At 39.0% G+C, this 22,311-nt stretch overlaps 1 protein-coding gene across 3 annotated transcripts in view; it reads left to right on the forward strand.

The window, feature by feature from the left end:
- Nucleotides 1-561: 561 nt before the first annotated feature.
- Nucleotides 562-22,311, forward strand: part of PHLPP2 (PH domain and leucine rich repeat protein phosphatase 2) — an 83,293-nt gene continuing 61,543 nt past the window's right edge. Inside the window, exons 1-2 of one of the 3 annotated variants that reach the window (XM_072636505.1) lie at nucleotides 562-745; nucleotides 10,315-10,598. In XM_072636505.1, the coding sequence (XP_072492606.1) occupies nucleotides 644-745; nucleotides 10,315-10,598 (386 nt within the window). In that variant the 5' untranslated portion in view covers nucleotides 562-643. Of the gene's footprint in view, nucleotides 746-8,263; nucleotides 9,006-10,314; nucleotides 10,599-22,311 lie in introns of those variants that run through there. The other 2 variants (XM_072636506.1, XM_072636507.1) reach the window with 2 other exon arrangements.

Genomic DNA, 22,311 nt, shown 5'->3' on the forward strand with positions numbered 1-22,311 from the left:
AGGACAAGGTCTTAGAAGGGAGACTGGGAGAGGTCAACATGGGCGGAATTAGCGGGGAGGGGAAAGCGGCATGGAGGTGGTAGGGGAGCATGGAAATCCTCATCTGGAGCAAGGGCTCAGCTGCCTCAAACGGAAGGACCTCCGTGACCATCCGCGTCCCACGGCTGCGCCGGCGGCCCCAGGGTTCCGGGGGCGGTCGGGCCAAGTAAACGTCCCCGAGAAGCCCCTTCGTGCGGCCTCCCGTTACGTCTGGGCGCTGCCCGGGGGCTGCGGGGTCTCCGAGGGCCCGCCGAGCCACCTGCCCACGCGCCGCCCTCGCCCCCCGCGGCTCCCGGGTCACCTAGCGTGATTAGCCTAAGCTGCCCTCTCTCCCCCAGTCATCAGAACGGCGCTCAGCCAATGGCGGCAGAGCGGAGGCCAAGCCCCGCGGCGTGGGCCGGCCTCCGCCCGCCCGGACAGCCCGCCCGAGCCAGGCCGCTCCGCGCTCCGGCAGAGCCGGGCCGGCGGGGAGGGGCGGGGCTCTGCGCAGGGAGCCGCGGGGGCGGGGCCGCCGCCTGGCCTCGCGCGCTGCGTCTCGCGCCGTTCGTCGGTCGCGCCGCCGGTCGTTTCTCTCCTCTCTCCGCCGCTGCCGCCGCCGCTGCGAATGGGGGAGGTGGAGCCGGGGCCCAGGGGCCCCCTCGAGCCCCCGGAGCCTCCCGAGGCCCCCGCTGCGAGCCGCCGGCCGGGGGGCATCCGAGTCCTGAAGGTGAGGAGGGAGACGCGCATCCCGGGCCTCTCCCGGGGCCCGCCTCGGCATCCCCTGCCCCCGGGTGGGGGTGGGCGCTTCGTAGCTGGACGCCCGAAAACGTCCAGCCTGCGCGGCCGGGGGCCGGGGGGGAGGGGAGGAAAAGAAGGGGGGTGGTGCTGCTCGGACAGCGAGCCTTTATGAAGCGCCACTGTGTGCGGGGCGCCGAGGCGAAGTGACCCCAAGCGTGAAATCTCCAGCTGCGAGAGCTGAGTCTGAGAAGGGGAAACGATGCCTTCCCTTCCAGCCCCCTCCGGCGACACGAGCCGGGGAGGTGGGGGGAGAGGAGCGGCTGCGCTGGGAAGAGGTAGCGCCGGAAAAAAAGCTGGGGGGGCTGTTATGCAACAGGCGGCGGGGCTTTGGGGGACCCGGAGGAAACGAAGATAGAGACAGGTGAGGATGGCGTGGGGTGGCGTCGGGCCCTGAAATGCAGAGCGGCACAGGAAGGGCCAGGGAAGGGGATGCTCCGGAGAGTACCAGGAGGGAGCCGGTGGAGGCCCCCCACCATTAGGGAAACTTGTTGGAAGTGAAATAGATGGCTGAATGAAATGGACGTGTCCTAGAACTGTTTGGGAAGGAATCTCAGCTTTTCGTAACGGCTTGTGGCGGAAAAAAGATGTGGGCAGTGGGAGTTTTAGGAAAATAGCTCAGGTTTTCCTTGAGAAAGGAGCAGGAGACCAGGGAAGCCTCTTTCCGTGTTCATTGGTAGAGAGGGCACCCTGGAGGGGAAAAGAAAAGGAGGTAGACGGGGGAAATTGTTTAAGCTGTGGAAAAGGATACAGTTACAGATTTCTACCACCTTCCAACATTGTTACTTTGTTTCTACCTCTTTTGGAAAGTTTTTGAATTTTGCCATATGGCCGCAACAAAAAGTTACAAAGTTACCTAAAGATTTCTGAATTTTTATTCAGAAATATCAGGTAGCACAAATGTATATTTTAGTTAATACTGAAGTGAAGAAAAAGAAAGTTTAGCCAGGCTCAGCTTATCAGGGAATGGCAGGCCTCAGAGATAGGCATTGCCCTATGTCCTATCAGGTAAACAAACTGGCCTGTTTTGACTTGAGGGCCGAGGAGCTCTGGAACCGGTACCTCTCTTGGAAGACAACTTGTCACTTAGTGTTCCAAGACTTTATCTGGGGATTTATTTCAAAAACCATGTAACTGGTCTTAATTATAGTACTCTGCCGCTTCCAGGAGAGGATGAGGTCTCTAGAGTAATTAAGCCTCAGTCTTTGCTGATTACTGGTTGAGTAGCCCTTGCAAATAAATAGGCAGCCAATGGGAAAATGTAAAAAGTTCCCCTAAGTAGATGAATGGTGGTATTTTATATACAAAGTGAGAGTATTGTCCTAACAGAGTTTGTAATTTGTTAAGTGAAGTATTCTGTTTGAGTGATCCTGAAACTTTATCAGGGAGAACATTTGGCATACACTTTCTTTGGGGGTTGTAACCACATATTTAAAAAATAGTAAATTTAGGCCTTAGATATATATACAGAATTACAGATTTGGACTATAGTGAAAACGTACTCAATAGGAAAGTATATGTAGAATCTATACAGAATTGTATGCTGTCGTGGGGAGGGAGGGGGGTAGTGGGGGGTAGGTGTGGGGGGGATAAAATCTTAATTTTATGGCAGTGATTGTAAAACATTAAGAAATAATAATAATAAAATTAAATTTAAAAAAAAGAATTATAGATTTGGTAGATTTAACTTAAACACTTCTCAGACATCAGTTGTTTTTCCCCAGATGATATAGCACTTTTTCAAGTAGATATGAGAATATGAGTGGACCTGCTTTTAATAATCCTTTCTTAAAAGATGGGGAACCTCTGTTGAAGAGAAAGGTGTTTAGAAAGTAGGTTTTCAGCTGCTTTACACAGTGATGTTTACATTTTACAATTGGGAGTCTATAGAAAGTACATAAGGTTAAGGATTACTACGATGATATTCTTATGTGTACCCCCATGTGGCTAGCTAGCCTTCCTGATTTTTAATTTTGAATAATGCAAAATTAATCTAATTATTTGAAATATTTTGCCTTCAGAATGTGCTGGTGTGGGTTTTTTTCATTAGAAACTAGATGCTGTGTAGTATCCTTATTTTTAGCTTTTTTTTTTTTTTTGAGACCTGTGATGTCATTAATGTAGGAGACTCCTAGTGAGGAATTCCCTCTTCTATAGCAATGCAGATCTGTTCCTGTCTGCAACTTAAGTCTTATTGAGGTGCTTGGAGCACTGAAAGCCTAAAATTTCTTGCCCAGGGTAACAGACTCTGTGACTGAAGTGAGATTTGAACAATTTGATTGATTCTGAAGTCAGTATTCTAGGTTGCCAAATTCCTGTAAGACAGTAAAATGAGTGTTCAGTGCTCATCAGCTCCTCCAGGTGAAAATATCAAACTGAAATGGTAAATACTGTATTGCAGTTCTTGGCTGAAAGGGTTTGCTTTCAAGAAGTATCTTTTAAATCTTAAATATTTTCTTTGTATGCTTCTCTTTTGTAAAGATTGGTCACAGCCTTATGCTCCCTTAGATGAGCTGTTTGGATAGCAGTTCATAGATGAGACTGTAGGGATAAAATGCTATGTTTTTGCCAAAGAATAGTACTCCTAGGCTGGCAGTATCAAGGAGCACGATGACTTTAAAAGCCGAGAACCTCCCAAAGACAATCTAATTGTCCACCGAAGATGCTGAGGACATTTCAGGCAGTAAGCCGGCACGTGGAGCCAGAAAGCCAGCAGATTCAGAGAGGAAGAAAGCAGCAGTCAGTTTATCAGGACCTCCTTGAGTCTTATCACAGCGTAGTCACCGATAAGTTTTTGCCAGAAGAATTTAGCTTACTTAATATCCAGTCTTTTTAGTATGGTTGTGAATCAGTTTAAACTGATTCTCTTAAGAGAATTGTGAAAAACAGACAAAAAATTATAATTTAGCACTTTACTTCTGTAAGATTGAATTGATGTGCATTATGTGTTAAGGGGAAAATTTTTGTCTTCAGGATAAAGCATTAAATAAATGGATAATCTGTGTTGTAGACATCAGATCTTGTGTTCAAAGTACTTGAATACAAGTGGGAATGGATTACATTGACTCATAGAAGATATTTCCTGCTTTCAAAGAGTTTATAATTTTGGTATTACTTTACTTTTTCAATTTATCTGTGATCTCATCATGGTTAGTCCTACCAGTTCAGGTGGTAATCCATCTTTACTGCTATATCTTTATATGATTTCCCCTCCCCCATTTCTTTACATAAATCTTTCACAGAGGATTTATCCCAAGTGGTAGAAGCCACTTTCTAATACTTTTAATATGTTATGGATATTAGTGCAACATGTCTGCCCATCTTTTAACCTAGACGTGACTGATCTACATCTTTTTCTCATCATAAATATTTTTTACATGAAGAAGAAGGAAATACAGACCTGTGTCAGGTACTTGGTTATAGGGATGGTTGGATAGGGTGGAAGGTCATGTAGAGCAGAAAGGGGAAAAAGAATCCCTTAGCACTGGAAAGGAACTACTCTGAAATAGTAACTGCTTAGTTTAAATGGACTGCATATGTGATCTGTAAGTAAGAGATTAGTAAGGGTCAGAGTGAGAAGAGATGGCTGTGAAGACACAGTTAATCTAAAAAAGTGGTTTTAGTGGACCACAAGTTTAATATGAGTTATCAGTAGGATATGGCAGCCAAGAAAGCTGATCTAATTTTAAACTGTATTGAGAGGGATAATTAAGGTAATGTCCAGAACTAAAGAGGTGGGTTGTCCTGTAAGTACTCTGTCCTGATCAGACTACATCTGAAGTATTATGTTCAATTTGGGAATTCTAAATCTGATTCTTACCAATAGGGAGGAACTAGTTGCTTGGGGATAAATGATGATGACCTTCAAAGAAAGTGACCATTCCTTCTCAGTGTTTGTGACAGAGAGGAAGAAAGTTGGTCGTCATGACATACATCCTAGATTTTAGAAGAACTTATTTCAAGGTATTCAGAGGAAGGCTAGGTAGGATCCAATGGACTAAAATCCCTCAGTGTAAATTAGCTCTTCTCCCTCCCCTCTCCCCACTCTGTTGATTAAAAAAAAAATTCTTGGAATACATAACCCCTTATTGATTCCTTCACTTTTGAAGGATGAGATTAGTCTTATGGCAAGCCAAGAAGTTATTAACCAAGAACTCCACTAGATGTCTGAATAATTGATGTCCTTCATCACTCTTTTTAAGTTAATGTTTTTGTTTTTTAAATGAACAGAAGTATATTTTCTCTTCCCCCTCCCCTCTGCCCACTATGTTGATTAAAAAAAATGCTTGGAATACATAAGTATAGTCAAGTGAAACAAATTCCTTCATCACTGTTACAGTCATGACTCTGTAGCGGACTTGTGATCTGTTCACCCACGTCATCTATTTCTTTTTTTTTTTTGTCTGGATGGTCTGTAGTATACTTGTTTGACAAAAAAGTCTTTACCCAGGTGTTCTCTGTTCTTTCCCTCTTCTGGCTTATAGATTTATTCACATGAGTCTATTTTCTTACTATACTCTTATACTCTAAGCCACCTTGCCTTTTTCCTATCTTACTACTTTTGAGTTAAGGTATACCCATCTAGTACCACTGTTCTTATCATAGGGCTTGTCCCACCAAACTTCCATCATGCCTAATTTGTCTTCTTGTATAACGAAATCTAGTTTACTTATTTTCTAAAATTTGAACATTTTTGTATAGACATTGAGACCAGGGCTTTTACAAATGCTGTCTTCTTTCTTGGATTTTTGTGTCCTCTATGAGCTTCTGGGTTTCTTTACAGTAATTCTTCCTACTTTGTAGCTTCTCTGTAGTATCTAGTTTGATGAATATTCTTAAACAGTTTTTCTCTTTACCATTCTTTTTAGTTTAAATACTCTCTTTCCTCACCTCCCTCCCCAACCTTTCTTGTAAAAAGGCATGCTTCACTGTCTGTCCCCTGAAGCAGAGGTCTTATATCTTTCACTGTTTTTCACCTTTACATTATTGTGGTCATTACACACACTTTTCCACCCAAGCAGACTTAATAGTTGTTGTTTTGGCATTCTGTCTCGTTACTCTGTATGTATAAGCCATAGGTCTAGAATGTCTAGAATACACGACTTCCCCATCTCAGGCTCTCAGAACACTTGCTTTCCTTAACAGCTGAGTTCCAGATATCACCTCCATGCATCCTTCCCTAATACCTACAGTTGTTAATGTTCTATCTTTCCTGGAATTACCTTGTATTTACTTACCTATGAACATATTATATTCCTTTATTAATGGCAGCTGGTGGAGTAATGGAAAAAAGTGCCAGATCTGGAGTCAGGATGATCTGAGTTTGAATCCAGCATCAGACACTTATAGACTGTGCGACCCTGAGCATGTCAGTTTACCTCTGACTCAGTTTCTTCAACTGTAAAATGGAGATAATAATAGCATCTACTGCCAAGGGTTCTTGTGAGGATCAAATGAGATATTTTAAAATAGCCCGTAGCACAGTGCCTGGCACATTGTAGGCACTGAATAAAGTGTCCATTCCTTTCTCTTCCCTGCCCCATTAGAAAATAAGTTTGATAAGGACAGAGGTTGTTTTATTTCTTGTTTTTGTAGCTTCAGCAGCTAACACAGTCTATTGCATGTTGGAGAGGCTTAAATTTTTTTTAATTGAATACAATTAAAATCCATATTTAAATTTAACACTTCCTTATAACCCATAAAGTTAGAAAGGTCAGAGTATACAAATAGAACAGTCTCCCCATATAGGCTATTTTACTGGGGTGGAAAACTGTGACCTCAAGGCCATGTGGCCTTCTAGGTCCTCAAGTGCAGCCCTTTGACTGAATCTAAACTTCACAGAACAAATCCCCTTAAAAAGAAGGTTGTAAGTTTGGATTCAGTCAAAGAGCTGCACTTGAGGACCTAGAGTGCCACATGTGGCTTCAAGTTTGTAACTTCCCCACCCCTGGGCTATTTTAAGCTATATAATGCATGACAATAATATTTTACTCCTTCCTTCCTCTTCTCTGTGTCAAATATAGATATATCATAGACTATTTTTTTGGGGTACTAGAGCTAGAATTCTAAAAGGCTTCTTATTAACCTCTTTAAATTACTGATGAGGGCATGCCCTCCAATGATGTAGATCACAGAAGATGGCCCATCCCATTCATTTGAAGCACCTACTTTAGACCTACTCTCCTAACATTAATTTTGCACTGGTAGGCAGAGTTCTATGAAGGTAACTGCTAAGTTTCCTCTCAGTGGTCTAGTTGATATCAGTTGACCAGATTTAGTTACCTTTTATCAGCATATACTAAACTTATATACAAATAGCCCCCAAACTGGGGGACATACACAAATACAAACAGGGTTTAAGTGAAATGAGACTCCTGCTGAGAGAGAGGGAAAGCATGTGGCAGAAGAGTAAGTCAGAGCCTCCCATTGCTGGCATTCTCCCTTGCTTGCCTTGCCAGGGGACTTGTGAAGTTCTCCTTAGGTATGGTGTAGTTTTCTGTTGGACTCTTTGAAGAATCCTAAAGTTTCCTTTCTTTGGGAGTTCATTTATGGCTTGTTCAATGTCTTTTTCTGAGTCTGGGTTATTTAAATTATTCTTTTAGTCTAGGAATTTTATATTTTCATAAGTCTTAATTTCATTTGTTATCTGTTTTATTTGTATATTGTTGGGCAAAACATTTTGTAATATTTTCCTCATTTCCTATGAATTCTCTTTTAACTTTTGATCCTAGTAATTTCTCTTTTTAAATTAAATTACCTAATGGTTTATCTATTTTATTGTATTTTTAAAAGCCAGTTCCTAGTTTTTTTATTATTATTTTTGACCCTCAGTTTTGTAAATCTTGTCTTTGATCCTTGCAATTTCTATTTTGGTTTTTAAATGGAGACTTAAATTTTGTGTTCTAGACCTTTCAGTTGAATACCAGTAAATTGATGTGTTCTTTCTTTTGTTGATCTCTTGGTTACCTTCCACAGGCATTACTTTGTTGTCATTTGTTTGTCTGATTTGTTCATTGACTCACTGGATTTTCTAGTACTAAGTTTAATTTTCAGCCTTTTCTTCAGTGGCCTTTAAAATATAAATTCTGTTGCATTGTGATCAGTAAAGTATGTATTTAATATTTCTACTTTTATGCATTTGTGAGGGTTTTATGCCCTAAAACATGAACACTTTTTGTAAGTGTAGTTGAGCACTGAGAAATATGTACTCCATTTCCATTTTGTAATTGCCAGAGATCCTTCATATCTAACTTTTATAAAATTCTATTCAAATTCTTACCTTCTTTATTTTTTGGTGAAATTTGTTGGTGTGTGAAAGGGGTACATTGAGGTTTCCCACTTTCTCGTTACTTATTTAGCCACTAGGTACATGTATATATTTATGTTCAATGTCTGGTTTCTTTTTAACATATAATGACTTTCTATGTTAGTCTATTTTGGTTTTGACTTTGTTTGAGTTTATGATAGATACTTCCATTTTTTTTTTGAGTTCTGCTGCAGTGTGATAGATTTTTCTCTGTCTCCTTATTTTAACTCTTTTGGAATCCTTACATTACAAGTATGTTTCTTGTAAACAATGTATTGTTGGATTTTGCTTTCTAATCCAGCCTATTCTTCTTTTCTGTTTTATCGGTGAGTTTATTCCATTCACATTCACAATTATGATGGCTAATTGTGTATTTCTCGCCATCTTGTTCTCTTATACTTTTTTTACTCCTTCTCCCCTCCCCTTTTTACAAAGAAGAAAGGTGATGAGAGTTGATTGTGCTCAGCAGTAGTATGGTCTCCTTTTTCTCCCATACCTATCTTTTTGATCCATCTTCCAAGGTTTTTGAGTTTGTGACTAATTTCTCCCTCCCTGAATCTTCCTTTCCTCTTTTCTTCTTCTCTCTCCTCTCCTTGTTCTCTCCTGTTGCGTTGTTGATTTGAATATATTTCTACTCCAAACGTGCGTGTGTGAGTATTTTACACTCCTTTGACCAGTTCATGTGAAAGTATAAAAATGAAATTCAAGTGACAACCTGAATTCCTCCTACACCTTCCCACTTCCCTGTTTGTATAATTTTCCTATTTTGCTTATCTAATATCTAATTAGCTGAGGCCATTGAACAGAATTCTCTGTTGCATTATTCCCAGAAACTCGTTTGATTTTGCCAGATGGACAGCATCGTTTTGGAGGGAGACCCTTCAAGGTAGAGTTTTGTTCTGTTGAATCAAATGCTTTTTAAATAAGTGACAAATAGTCAGCACAAGTGCAGCAGGCTCTTGCATTCTCTACAACTTGCAGTCGGTTGCATGACCGCGATAGGATTTTCTGTACAATATTTTTGTAAAAGCTTGCTTGTTTCCATCACAGATCTTCATGAAAGATGATGCAGGTATAGATTACATTCACAGATTGTGTAGAGGTGGGAGAGAAGCAAATTGCTTTTTGATATTCTCTTTTTTTTTTTGGTAATAAGTCCATATTTTTTCCAGGCCTCTCTTTTCTTTCCTGTATCATGAGCATTTAGTTCCTCAGTGCCCTCAAAATTTCACTGCCTCAATCACAACCTCCTCTCTTTATACTTTGTCTCTTTTCATCTTTGTTTTCTTCAGTATCATTCCTATTTCCTTATTCAGTGCACCTAGCGCTATGGTGTTGAGAGACCAGATGTGGTAGAATACTATTATTAATACTGAAAGGAGTTAATTATAAGAATGTTTATAGCTCTCCACTTCTCATCTGTTGTCTAATTTCATCTTTAAATGCCCTCAGCATGACTTGTCTTAGTTGTCTCTCACCAAGCTTTCTGTAAATGGTTTTATCCTCTGCTGCTTCTGTTTTGAGTAATACCGCTCTTAAATTTCTGCCATCTTCTTCTTTAAGATTTTATAGGTGAGTTATGCATGAAAAAACCAACTCTACCAACTCTTTTATTTGCCTCTTCAAGGAGAACCTGTGAGCCATCTTTGACAGATAACTGCAACTTCTTTTTGTTGTGTTTAATTTAGAGTAAGATTGTCAAGATTGATATGATTCATTTCCTCCAATAGTATGTGTATTCCATGGACAATTAATTCAGTTTTATTCCTGTGTAAGATGAGACAAGAGGCATCGATCAAACAACAGGCATTTACTAATCTTGAGAAATATACGGTGGGCTCACACTGTTCTGACTATGAGGGAAGTCAGACTGTGTAGACAACTTTTCAGTTTATTTGTGGCAGCACTTAGGCCTTGTGTGATCAGTAGTGAGTGCTTCTAAGTATAGTTTCTATTTATGGTAGATTCGAAGTTCTACATCTTTGCATTGGTATAAAAAGTATTATTTTTAGAGCCTTGTGGGCTTAGGGAGAATACAGAGTGAGGGAGTGTGCAAGTGGGATGGGGAGGAAGGTGAAGGTGTTGAACCAATAGGAAGGATAATGTGGTCATGTAGCTGACTGTGTAAACAGCCAAATATCATTTGATGGAGAGGTTGGCTATCCTGGTCAGTAATTGCTCTTTGTACCCTTTAGAGAAACATGAAGCGCAGTGGAAGCAGACACTGTTTGCACAGGAGAAGTAGGTTCAGCTCCCGTGAGAGAGACTGGCTGAAAGAGGATGTGAAGAGAGGCTGTGTCTACCTCTATGGAACAGAAACAGCTACTGCCACTACCACTGCCTCCGTGGCCAGCACTGTCACCTCATCCTCTTCTGATTTACACCTGGTCCTTTGCACAATAGAGACACCAGCATCCGAGATATGTGCTGGACAGGGAAAGGAAAGCCTTTATTTACAGCTCCATGGAGACCTAGTCAGGTAAGTTTGGAGTTACATCCTATTTTTTTAGGGAATATATAAATACGATTAAGACGCATAGTACCTGAAAATGGATTCTAGGGAGAGAGGAGTCTCTAATTATTCTGCAACTGATGTGATTGTGGAGTGACTAAGCTTGGCTAAATACAAGCTTTGATTTCAGAATGCTTAACAGAGAGAAATTTGAAGATTTAAATTGTGGAATGTCAGGTATAAAAATTTGTATAGTTCTATTGATTTATAGCTGGTATTGGTTCTATCTGGAGAGGAAAGAATTTTTAAAAACATAAAACTTTAATATCTTTTTATGTCACCTACATTCGTAATGTGTCCCTTCCCCTCCCAGAGAACCATCCCTGATAACAAAGAATAAAAAAGAGGGGAAAAAAACGGTCCAGCAAAACCAACCAACACATTAAAAAATCTGTTATTATGAGCAGCAATTTCCTGTGCATCTCTGCAAAGAAGATGGGAGCTACCCTCCCATATGTTTCTTTTGGAGCAAAGCTTGGTTGTTTAAGTCTCCCAGCATTCACTTTCATTTATTGTGTCCTTCTTCCCTTTTACAGTGCCAGAGTCATTGTTTACATGTTCACCTTGTGTCAGTTTAGATGTCAGTTTAGGGAAGAATATTTTGATGGATCCATGTTTTATACTTCATATTAAGCATGTAATAGGGGAAACCCAGGTCCAAAGAATTCCCTTGATCTGTGTAGAGCAGCCCTGAGATTAGAACCTGGTTCTCTTGCCTTCTGATTCCTCTGTACTTTCTTTTATCCTGCACATCTATGAGACGGTGCTTTTCTTACTGTATGCCTGTGAGGTACATGCAGAGAAGTGACTTGTCCAAGGTCACAACTAGGAAATGTGATTTCGCCTCTGACTCAAAGTCCAGCATTCTTCCTTAACGTTCAGCTGGGTAACTCCACACTCTCATTAGCCTTTTTTCATTAGCACTCATTGTTCTCTGCTCATGTCCAGTTTATATTTATATAGTTTGGACTATATGAGAGCAAATCTCAATCTGCACTTTAATTGATTTCCTAAAATGGTGTGTGAATAATTTTTCCTTCCCTTTCCAGTCTTACAACTGTACTCCTACTGAAAACTCTTACCTGGTCCTTCCACCCCCTTTCCAACCTTCTTACCCCTTATTCCTCACCACCTACTCTTGGATTTAGTGACACTGGCCCTCTGGCTCTTCCTCAGCCCTGACATTTCATCTCCCGGCTATGTATGTTTTTACTGGCTTTTTGCCAGGAACTCTCTCCTTCTTCATCTCTGTCTCATGGCTTTCTTCAGGTCTCAGCTGAAGTCCCGCCTTCTTTATGCACAAAACCTTTCCAGTCCCTCCCTTTGTGGATTATCTCCAGCATATCATGGTTATCTTATTGTACATAGTTGTTTGTATGTTGTCTCCCCCTACTCCGCCCCCCCCAGACTGTGAGCTCCTTGAAACTGTCTTTTGCCTTTCTCTGTATCCTCACTGCTTAACACAAAACCCAAAACATAGCAGGAACTTAATAAATGCTGCTTGACGATAACTAGATTGAATCATAGTTATTCCTTATCTTGATATCTCATCTTTAGTTTTAGTTTTCTTCATTCCCCAACTCCTTTGTCAAGGAGATAATGATACATCACCTTCCTTGAATGCACTGCAGTTTTAGATACTGTTGACCAGTCCGTTCTCCTGTATGCTCTGCCCTCTCAACTTCTGTGACTGTTCTCCTATGGCTTATCACAACATTATTTCTCATGTTTTCATTTTCTGGGTCACCATCCACCATGGTTGTTGCAAGTATCCCATAGGTCTGTGTTCTGGGTCCTCTTCTCTCTTTTTTGGATGTTGCAACAACTCATGGGGTTCAAGTATTATCTCTACGTAGATTACTCCCAAATCAATATGTCCAGCTGCAATTTCTCTTCCAAACTCCAATTACACATTATCAACTGCTCACTGGATATCTCCTCTTGGATGCCCCACAGGCATCTCATACATTGTGTCCAAAACAGAATTCACCAACTTCTTCTCATTACCTCCCCTAAACTGCCCTTCCTACCAGCTTCTCTCCTGGTTTAGTGTACAGCCATCTTTCCAGGCACTCACGTTCATCATCTTAGTCATCTTTCACTCTTCCCTCTCTCTCTTATCCCTTCAGTGTCCAGCTATTTGCCAAATCTTATCCATTCAACCTCTCCAAAACTTTCATATGCCCTTTCCCCTCATACAGCCACTGCCTTAGCTCCGGCTGTCATCACTTCTTGCCTTCACGATGATTGTAACTTCCTCATTAGTCTTCCTGTTTCCAATTTCTCTCTTCTCAAATCTATTTTCCAGACAGCTGCCAAATCTTCCTGTTGATTTAATTTAATTGAATTACTCCCTTGTCCAGAAACCTTCCTTCCCTGCTGCAGCCTTTTGAATAAAATACAAATTCCTTAGCTTGACCTTGAATGCTTTCCATAGTCCAGCTTCCACATATATTTGCAGTCTTACTTCATTTTAGTCCTCATTTTTGTTATATTAGCTCGGCCTACCCATGAGCTATTGCTGTTTTTCCAGTTATTTAGATCTTAACTTTATGTGAAAAGTGTTTTGTAATTGTGTTCATATAGTTTTTGGGTTCGTCTTGACAGGTAGACTTCCAAATATTTTATATTGTCTACAGTTATTTTAAATGAAATTTCTCTGTCTTTTGCTGCTGGGCTTTGTTGGTAATGGGTAGAAATGCTGATAATTTGTGTAGGTTTATTTTATATCCCACAACTTTGCTAATGTTATTAATTATTTAAAGTGGTTTTTTAGTTGCTTCTCTGGGATTCTCTAAGTATATACCATTCTATTCTATTCTAATTCCTTCACTTTCTTTTTCTTATTGCTAAAGTTAACATTTCTAGTACAATATTGAATAATAGTGGTGATATAATGGACATCCTTGTTTCATTCCTGATTTTATTGGAAAGGTTTCTGGCTTATCCCTATTACAGATAATGCTTACAGATAGTTTAAGATAGATAGCACTTATTATTTTAAGGAGAGCTCCATTTATTCCTATATTCTCTCATGTCTTTATTAGGAATGAGTGCTATATTTTTTCAAAAGTTTTTCTGCATCTATTGAGATAATCATATGATTTTTGTTTTATTTTGTTACTGATATGGTCAATTATGCTGATAGTTTTCCTAATATTGAACCAAATCTGCATTCCTGGTATAAATTCCACCTGGTCATAGTGTATAATCCTGGTGATAAATTGCTATAATTTTTTGCTATAATTTTACTTAAAATTTTGGCATCAATATTCATTAGGAAAAAATTGGTCTGTAGTTTTCTTTCTCTGTTTTAGCTCTTCCTGGTTTAGGTATCAGCACCATATTTGTGTTATAAAAGGAATTTGGTAGCACCCCTTTACCTATTTTCCCAAATAGTTTATACAATATTAGAATTAATAGTACTCTAAATGTTTGTAAATCTGTCTGGCCTTGGGGATTTTTATTAGGGAGTTTACTGATGGCTTCTTAGATTTCTTTTTCTAAAGTGGGATTATTTAAGTATTCTATTTCCTCTTCTGTCAACCTGGGCAATTTATATTTTGTAAATATTCATCTTTTTCACTTAGATTGTCAGATTTATTGGCATACTATTGGGCAAAATAGTTCTGAATTATTGCTTTAATTTCTTCTTCATTGTGGTGAATTTATCCTTTTCATTTTTGATACTGTTAATTTAGTTTTCTTTTTTTTAAATCAAATTAACCAAAGGTTTATCTGTTTTATTGGGGTTTTTTTTTCCACAAAATCAGCTCTTAGTTTTTTCTTACTTTCAGTTTCATTTATCTCTCCTTTGATTTTCAGGATTTCTAATTTGGTGTTTAATTGGGGACTTTTCATTTGTTCTTTTACTACGTTTTTAGCTGTATGCCCAATTCATTGATTTGTTCTTTTTCTCTTTTATTCATGTAAGCAATGAGAGATGTAACATTTCTCCTAAGAACTGCTTTGACTGCATTCTATAAATTTTGGTATATTGTGTTACTATTGTCATTCTCTTTGATGAAATTATTGATTGTTTCTATAATTTGTTGTTTGTCCCACCCATTTTTTAGGATTAGATTATTTAGTTTCCAATTAATTTTTAATGTTTGTTTCCATGGCCCTTTATTATATGTAATTTTGATTGATTGCATCATCATCTGAAAAGGATGCATTTAATATTTCTGCCTTTCTACATTTGATTGTGAGGTTTTTATGCCCTAATATATGGTCAGATTTTGTGTAGGTATCATGTACTGCTAAGAAAAAAAGTGTATTACTTTCTTTTACTGTTCATTTTTCTCCAGGGGACTATCACATCTAACTTTTCTAAAATTTTATTCACCTCCTTAACTTCTTTCTTTGTTTATTTTGTGGTTAGATTTATCTAGTTCTGAGAGGAGAAGATTGAGGTCCTCCACTAGTATAGCTTTACTGTCTATTTCCTCCTGTAACTCATTTAATTTTTCCTTTAGAAATTTGTATGCTGTACTATTTGGTGCACATTTGTTTAGTATTGACATTACTTCATTATCTGTGGTACCTTTTAGCAAGGTGTAGTTTCCTTCCTTGTCTTTAAGAGAGACGAATTAAAAGCAAATCTATTTTGGCTTGTGCTTTGTCTGAGATTACGATTGATACCCCTATTTTTTTTCTTTTTGCTTCAGGTGAAACATAATGTATTCTGCTTTAGCCTTTTACCTTTACTCAGCGTGTATCTCTCAGCTTCAGATGTGTTTCTTGTAAATAACATATTGTGGGATTCTGGTTTTTAATCCACTCTGCTATTCACTTCTGTTTTATGAGATAATTCATCCCATTCACGTTCATAGTTACGGTTACTAACTGTTTATTTCCCTCCATCCTATTTTTACCCCATTTATGCTTTTCTCTCTCTCCTTTTACCCTATTCTTCCTCACTGGTGTTTTGCTTCCAACTACCACCTCCATTGATCTGCCCTCCCTTCTATCAGCCCCCACCCCCTTTTCTTTTTCCCTTCCTCTCCCACTTACCTATAGGGTAAGATAGATATATATACCAAACTGAGTGTGTATCTTATTCGCTCTTTGAGTCAGATCTGACGTGGGTAAGGTTTAAACAGTGCTCATCCCCACAACCCCCACATTGTAATAGGTCTTTTACGCCTCTTCATGTGATGTAATTTATCCTAGTCTGCCTCCTTCCCTCTTCTCTCAGTACAATCCTTTTTTTAATCCCTTAATTTTTTTAATATCATATTAAAGTCAACTTATACCCACACCCTCTGTCTATATAAATACTCTTTCAAACTGTCCTAATATAGTTCTTAAGTGTTACAAGTGTCCTCTTCCCATATAGGGATGTAAATAGTTTAACCTTATTGAATAACTTGTTTTTTCTTTTCTCTTTATCTTTTTATGCTTCTCTTGAGTCTTGTATTTGAAAATCAAATTTTCTTTTCAGTTTTGGTTCAGGAAAGTTTATAAGTCCCCTATTTCATTGAGTGTCTATTTTTCTCCCTGAAAGATTATACTCAGTTTTGCTGGATGGTTGATTCTTGGTTGTAATCCAAGCTCCTTTGCCTTCCAGAATATCATATTCCAAGCCCTCTGATCCTTTAATGTAGAGGCTGCTAAGTCCTGTGTAATCCTGACTGCGTCTCCTTGATATTTGAATTGTTTCTTTCTGGTTGCTTGCAGTGTTTTCTCCTTAGTCTGGAGTTCTGGAATTTGGATATATAGTATTCCTTAGAGTTTTCATTTTGGGATCTCTTTAAGGAGGTGATTGGTAAATTCTTTCAATTATTCATTATCCTCTGGGTCTATGACATTGGGGTAGTTTTTTTGATAATTTCTTGAAAGATATTGTCCAAGCTGGGTTTTTTTGTTTTTTTTTTTTGTTCATGGCTTTCAGGCAGTCCACTAATTCTTAAATTATCTCTCCTGGATCTGTTTTCCAGGTTAGTTGTTTTTCCAGTGAGATTGTCTATATTTTCTTCTGTTTTTTCATTCTTTTGATTTTGTTTGATTGATTCTTCGTGTTTCATAGAGTCATTAACTTCCATTAACTTTGCTCAGTTCTGATTTTTAAGAAATTATTTTCTCTAGTGAGCTTTGGTACTTCCTTTTCCATTTGACCAATTCTACTTTTTAAAGAGTTATTTTCTTTTTTCTAGCTATTGACTCTTTTTTCATGATTCTCTTGCATCATTCATTTCTTTTTCCAATTTTTCTTCTAGTTCTCTTAGTTCATTTTTAAAATTCTTTTTGAGGTCTTCCAAGAAGACTTTGGGCTTGAGACCATTTCCTATTCTTCTTTGAGACTTTGCATGTAAGTGTTTTGACATTGTTGTCCTCTTTTGAGTTTATGTTTTGATCTTCCCTGTTGCCATAGTACCTTTCTATGGTCAGAGCTCTTTTTTGTTTTTTGTTCATTTTCCAGTCTATTTTGTGACTTTTAAAGTTGAGCACTGCTTCTGGGATACAGGGGCTCTGGGCCAAGCTTCTTGTGCTGGGGCCAAGGGTCTGGTCACTGAACTTCTGCGCCAGGGTTTCTGGCTTGGCGTCTTACTCATTGTACTAGTGGGACCTGGCCTAGTCGTGCCTGTTGTGCCGTTTCCCCTGGACTATTCCCAGAGCCTTCTGTAACTGGCCCCTGGCCTTAAGTTTCTTCCATTCCAAACCATCCTCCACCCTGCTACTGAAGTGATTTTCCTAAAGCACAGGTCTGACCATGCCATTCTCCTATTCAAAAATCTCCATGGTTGCTTATTACCTCAAGGATCAAATGTAAAATCTAGTTTGGAGTGTAAAGCCTTTTACAGCCTGGTCACTTTTTACTTCTCCAAACTTCTAATGCTTTAGCCCACGGCTGGCAAACAACAGCCTGCAGACCAAGTGTGGGAAAGCTAAGGATGTTGTTGTTGCTGCTTTTTGACACTTTTTTTCCTGTGAAAAATGGGCCCCTTTGTTAAAGGTTAGGATCTGTCCATTGGGACACGAAGAAGAGTCTCACCGTTTTGTGATAAATGGTTTAGGATAAATTTTAGTTTCTGCTTTGGAAGAGTCTGAATTCTATAAATGTAGTTATGGTAGAAGTAGAAATGATTATTGTGTAAATTTATAATAAATAGAACCTTACTGTAGAGTTACAATTGAAAGCAGCCTTGAAAATCATCTAGTCTAGCAAACTTCATCTTCTTTGTGTCCTAGACTTTTTTGGCAGTCTGCTAACACCTGTGCTTTTAAATGCATAAAATACATAGAAAGACAAAGGAAATCAATTATATTGAAAGTCATTATAATATGTATTTTTTAAAATTCATAAGCCCACCCTGATCAGTAGTCCAAATTCCACATTTTACAGATGAGAAAACAGAGACCCAGAGAAATTAAGTGATATATTTATGTCACCAAGGAGTCTTGAGTATGGAATTAGAGCCAACAAGATCTTAGTCCTTTCTGGGCAGCATACGGTACGCCACTCAGACTTTCTAGTTATTATTTTGAACCGCAAAAGTGATAAACTGACTAATGAAGATTACTGTAATTATTTCCTTCTAATTAGAAAGAATAGAGTTGCCTTTTTGGACATGTGTGATTTTATACACCAGTCTTAGACAATTTTAAAAAATAACTAATATCTCTTAGATTTGATAGACTAGCTTAAATCATTCCACAAGCTTTTATTAAATACCTGTTAAGTCCCAAGCACTGAACTAAGTGCTGGGCATACAAAAAAAGGCAAAAAACCTACAATCCCTTTTCCCTGGGAACTCACCCCAAATATATAGACAGTGCAAATAAAATAATCTCAGAGGTTTAGCCTGTGGGAAAGAACTAGGAAAGGCTTCTTGCCCAGAGAATTGAGCTAGTCTGGAAAGTTAAGAATCAGCAGTGAGGAAGGAGATTAGTTTCAGGGTTGGGGGGAAGCCAATTCAGACAGAGATTTGGGAAAAATAGGCTGGGCTAGCTAGATGGTAGCTACAGTACATGTAAGAGAGACTAGCAGAGGTTGGCAAACTATATCCTGGCCTGTTTCTGTAAGGCCCAAGACCTAAGGATGAGGGGACATACTTGAGGAATATTTGCAGAGGTAGAAATGCCGAGATTCAGCAGTGAATTGTATATTTGATGTGGAAGAAAACACTGAGGTTTGTAAGCCAGGTTGACTGGGACAGTGAGGGTAGTAACCTGAAGAGTAAAGAGAGAATTATAAGGAAAGCCAACAAGTTCTGTTTTAGACATGTTGAGTTTTAGAAACCACAGGACTTCACATTCAAATGAGAGATGTGTGAGATGCAGTGGGGGAAGGTACTTAGAGATACTGGACAGATTTGGGGGTGCTGTATTGATCTGGGCATCTTCTGCATAGAAATGAGAGTTGACCCCCTTGAAGCTGATGAAAGCTAGATAGTACTGGGAATTTAGGGAACACTTTTAAGATAAGCAAAGTGGCATCTTAGTGTGTGGATCATATAATTGAAACCACTCATAGGATTTGGGGTCCTGAATTCTAATTCCTTCTCTGTCACTGATTTTCTGGATTTTTGAGGGGGAGTGGGACAGCAAATCACTGAATATCTTTGTTACTCTGCTTTTGTAAAATTAGCATGCAAATAACCTGTTTCTGTTGTAGGATTTATGGCTATCAAGAAGGTAAGTCTGTGAAGAGCATCTTCTAATATAAATTACTTCAAAATATAAGATAAATTAGTGATTTTTAACATTTCCTACCCTTATTCTCTCCCAGCAAGAAGCCATGCGTGTCAGTGATAAACATTACTGTTTTGTGGAGGATGGGCCCGTGGTGTGCGTTTAGTTTTTGTGAGAACTCTTGTAGTTCTTTGAAGCATCTAAAGAAGAGTCTTACTGTCTCATTGGAATAGTTGTTTCATATGCACGTTTAAACTCTGTACCAACATTTCTAGGATGTTTTATACTCTGTCACTTTGACTTATGAGAGATTTAACAAATAACTAATTGTTAGCCTGTTAAGTCTTTGGAACTTTGAAACACAAAATTGAATCGTAAGCAGATGACAACTTTTTCCTTCCCCCACTCCACAACACTTGAGGAGTTTAATGAGTAAAGTGGAATTAGCCCTTTGCTATGCTTGTTTTTGCAGTTCTTGAAATACTGCGTATTTTACTAGTTTATGTCAAATTAACTATGGCAGATGCAGATCCTCTTAATTTTCCAAAGGAAAAATTCTGAGTTGCTATAGAAACATGCAAAACAGAAGTCTGACATTGTGGATGGCATTTGTGTAATCTAGGGAACAGAGGTATGTCTATCTTCTGGATCCGTCAGTTGGTCAGTAAGCATTTATTAAGTATGTATTATGTATCAGGCACTGTAGTAAACACTGGGGATGCAAAGAACTCACATTTCACTGTAGGAGACATACAAAGACAGCTAGGTGGTACCCATAAGATCCATTCGCAGTGAACAGGAGGTGATCTCAGAGTGTAAGACACTAGCAGGTAGGGGGACAAAGAGCAGAGGAAGGTGGGCTGTGAGCTATCTTGAAGGAAGCTAGGGAAACGAGAAGTTGGAGTGAAGAGGACACACCTCCCCTGCACGTGTGACAAGCATTGCCAAAGTGGCTGGGGTTGATTCATACAGTGAAGACACGGGAGCAGATTGTGAGAAGACTTGAAAGACAGAAAGGGGCCAGATTGGGAAAGGTTTGTAAGTGACAGCCTTTCTGTTTGGTCAGAAGGATCTGGATTGGGCATTTAGTTTTGAGAGCATTAGCCCCAGGGAAAGGTTACTGAGTGATAGTTGCAGAATCTGAAAGTGACAGTGGGAAGGAATCACACAGTAAGTCATGGGACGTCAAAGAAAGCATGGTCACTATTGGAAAGAGTGGCAAGAGAAGTACTGTCGTGAAGAGAAAATTAGGTCTTAGGCCCAGAAGGTAAAAAGGAGTGAGAAAGAAGAGGTTTAAGATGAATGGAAGTTTGCTTATGGAGCAGGCATTCCAGTGGCCAAAGTGGGGGTGGCAGGTGTGGAATGGAACATTGGAAGGTGGGTAGGGTTAAGTAGGTGGGAGTACACAGGGTTGTATGTTGGCTGCCAGAGGTTCAGCATCACAAGGATTACGTTTTAAACCACAATAGTGTTATTGTATTACATTTATATACCATAACTTATTCATTCATTCCCCAGTTTTTGGGCAGTCCCTCAGATTCCCATTCTTTACTACCTCAAAAAGAGCTATAAATATTTTTATACATTCCCAATTAAATTAATTTTTTTTTTAATTTTCCCAAAGCAATTAAAATTTGTTTTGTTTGGGACTAATCCTTCCCTTAATCTACCTAACCACTAACTTCTACTCCTCACTTTTCTTCTTTCTCTCTTATTTTACTGTTGAGTGAAATGTATTTCTGTATCTAAATCTCTGTGTGCATTTTTTCTTCCTTTGACTAGTTCAGATGAGTGAGGCTGTGCCAGCTGCTTCCCCCATATCCTCGTGTGTGTGTGTGTGTGTGTGTGTGTGTGTGTATCTTATATGTCTACTTACACAGACTGATAATATGAAATAATTTTCCCTAACTTTCCTTTCCCCATAATGTATTCTTCTTCCTCTTAACATTCTTTTAAAAAAGTTTGAGTTCCAAATTCTATTCCTCTCTCCCCTTCCTCCTCCACCCATTAACAAGGCAAGCAGTATATCAATTATATGTGAAATTATGCAAAACATATTTCCATATTAACCATGTTGCAAAAAAAGACAACCCAATAAAGATCAAGAAACAGGAAGAAAGTGAAAAAAATTACTCTTTACTGTGAACTCAGAGTTCATCAGTTCATTCTCTGAAAGTAGACAGCATTTTCATCTTGAATCTTTGCACTGCTCAGAGTTCCACAGTTATCCTTGTAATTATCCTTTTAATATTGCGGTTACTGTAGCTGATCATCATTACAATACTGCTGTTACAGTGTGTGATGTTCTGGTTCTGCTCACTTCACTTTGCATCAGTTCATGTGAGTCTTCCCATTTTTCTGAAACTGTTCTGCTCATCATTTCTTATAGCACAGTCATGTACCACAACTTATATGGGCATTCACCAATTGATGAGCATCCTCTTAATTTCCAGTTCTTGTCACCACAAAAAAGAGCTGCTGGAAATACCTCCCCCCCTTTTATTTTTTTGGATCTCTTTGGGATACACAGATCTAGTGGTTTTGCTGGTGGTTTTTGCTGTATATATGCACAGTTTTATAGCCCTTTCAGGGTAGTTACAAATTGTTCCCTAGAATGGTCAGACCAGTTCACAAACTCCACTAACAGTATATTAGTGTACCTGTTTTTCCATACCCCCTCCAGCATTTGTCATTTTCCATTTCTGTCGTATTGACCAATCTGAAAGGTGTGAGGTGGTACCTCAGAGTTGTTTGAACTTGCATTTCTCTAACCAGTAATAATTTAGAGTATTTTTCATGTGACTATTGATAGCTTTGATTTCTTTTTTTTGAAAACTGTTCATATCCTTTGACCATATTTTTATCAATTGTGGAATGGCTCTTATTTTTATAAATTTCCTTTAGTTCCTTTTATATTAGAGTAATGAGACCTTTATCAGTCTGTCTTTCCATTATTCTCTTAAGATCATCAAAATAGAGCCATTCCTAGGCCTTTTCTAATCATCATCTCTCTGTATTCGAATATGAGCAGTTGTTTATTATT

Source organism: Notamacropus eugenii, chromosome 1, assembly GCF_028372415.1.
Source record: "Notamacropus eugenii isolate mMacEug1 chromosome 1, mMacEug1.pri_v2, whole genome shotgun sequence".
NCBI classification, from domain to species: Eukaryota; Metazoa; Chordata; class Mammalia; order Diprotodontia; family Macropodidae; genus Notamacropus; species Notamacropus eugenii.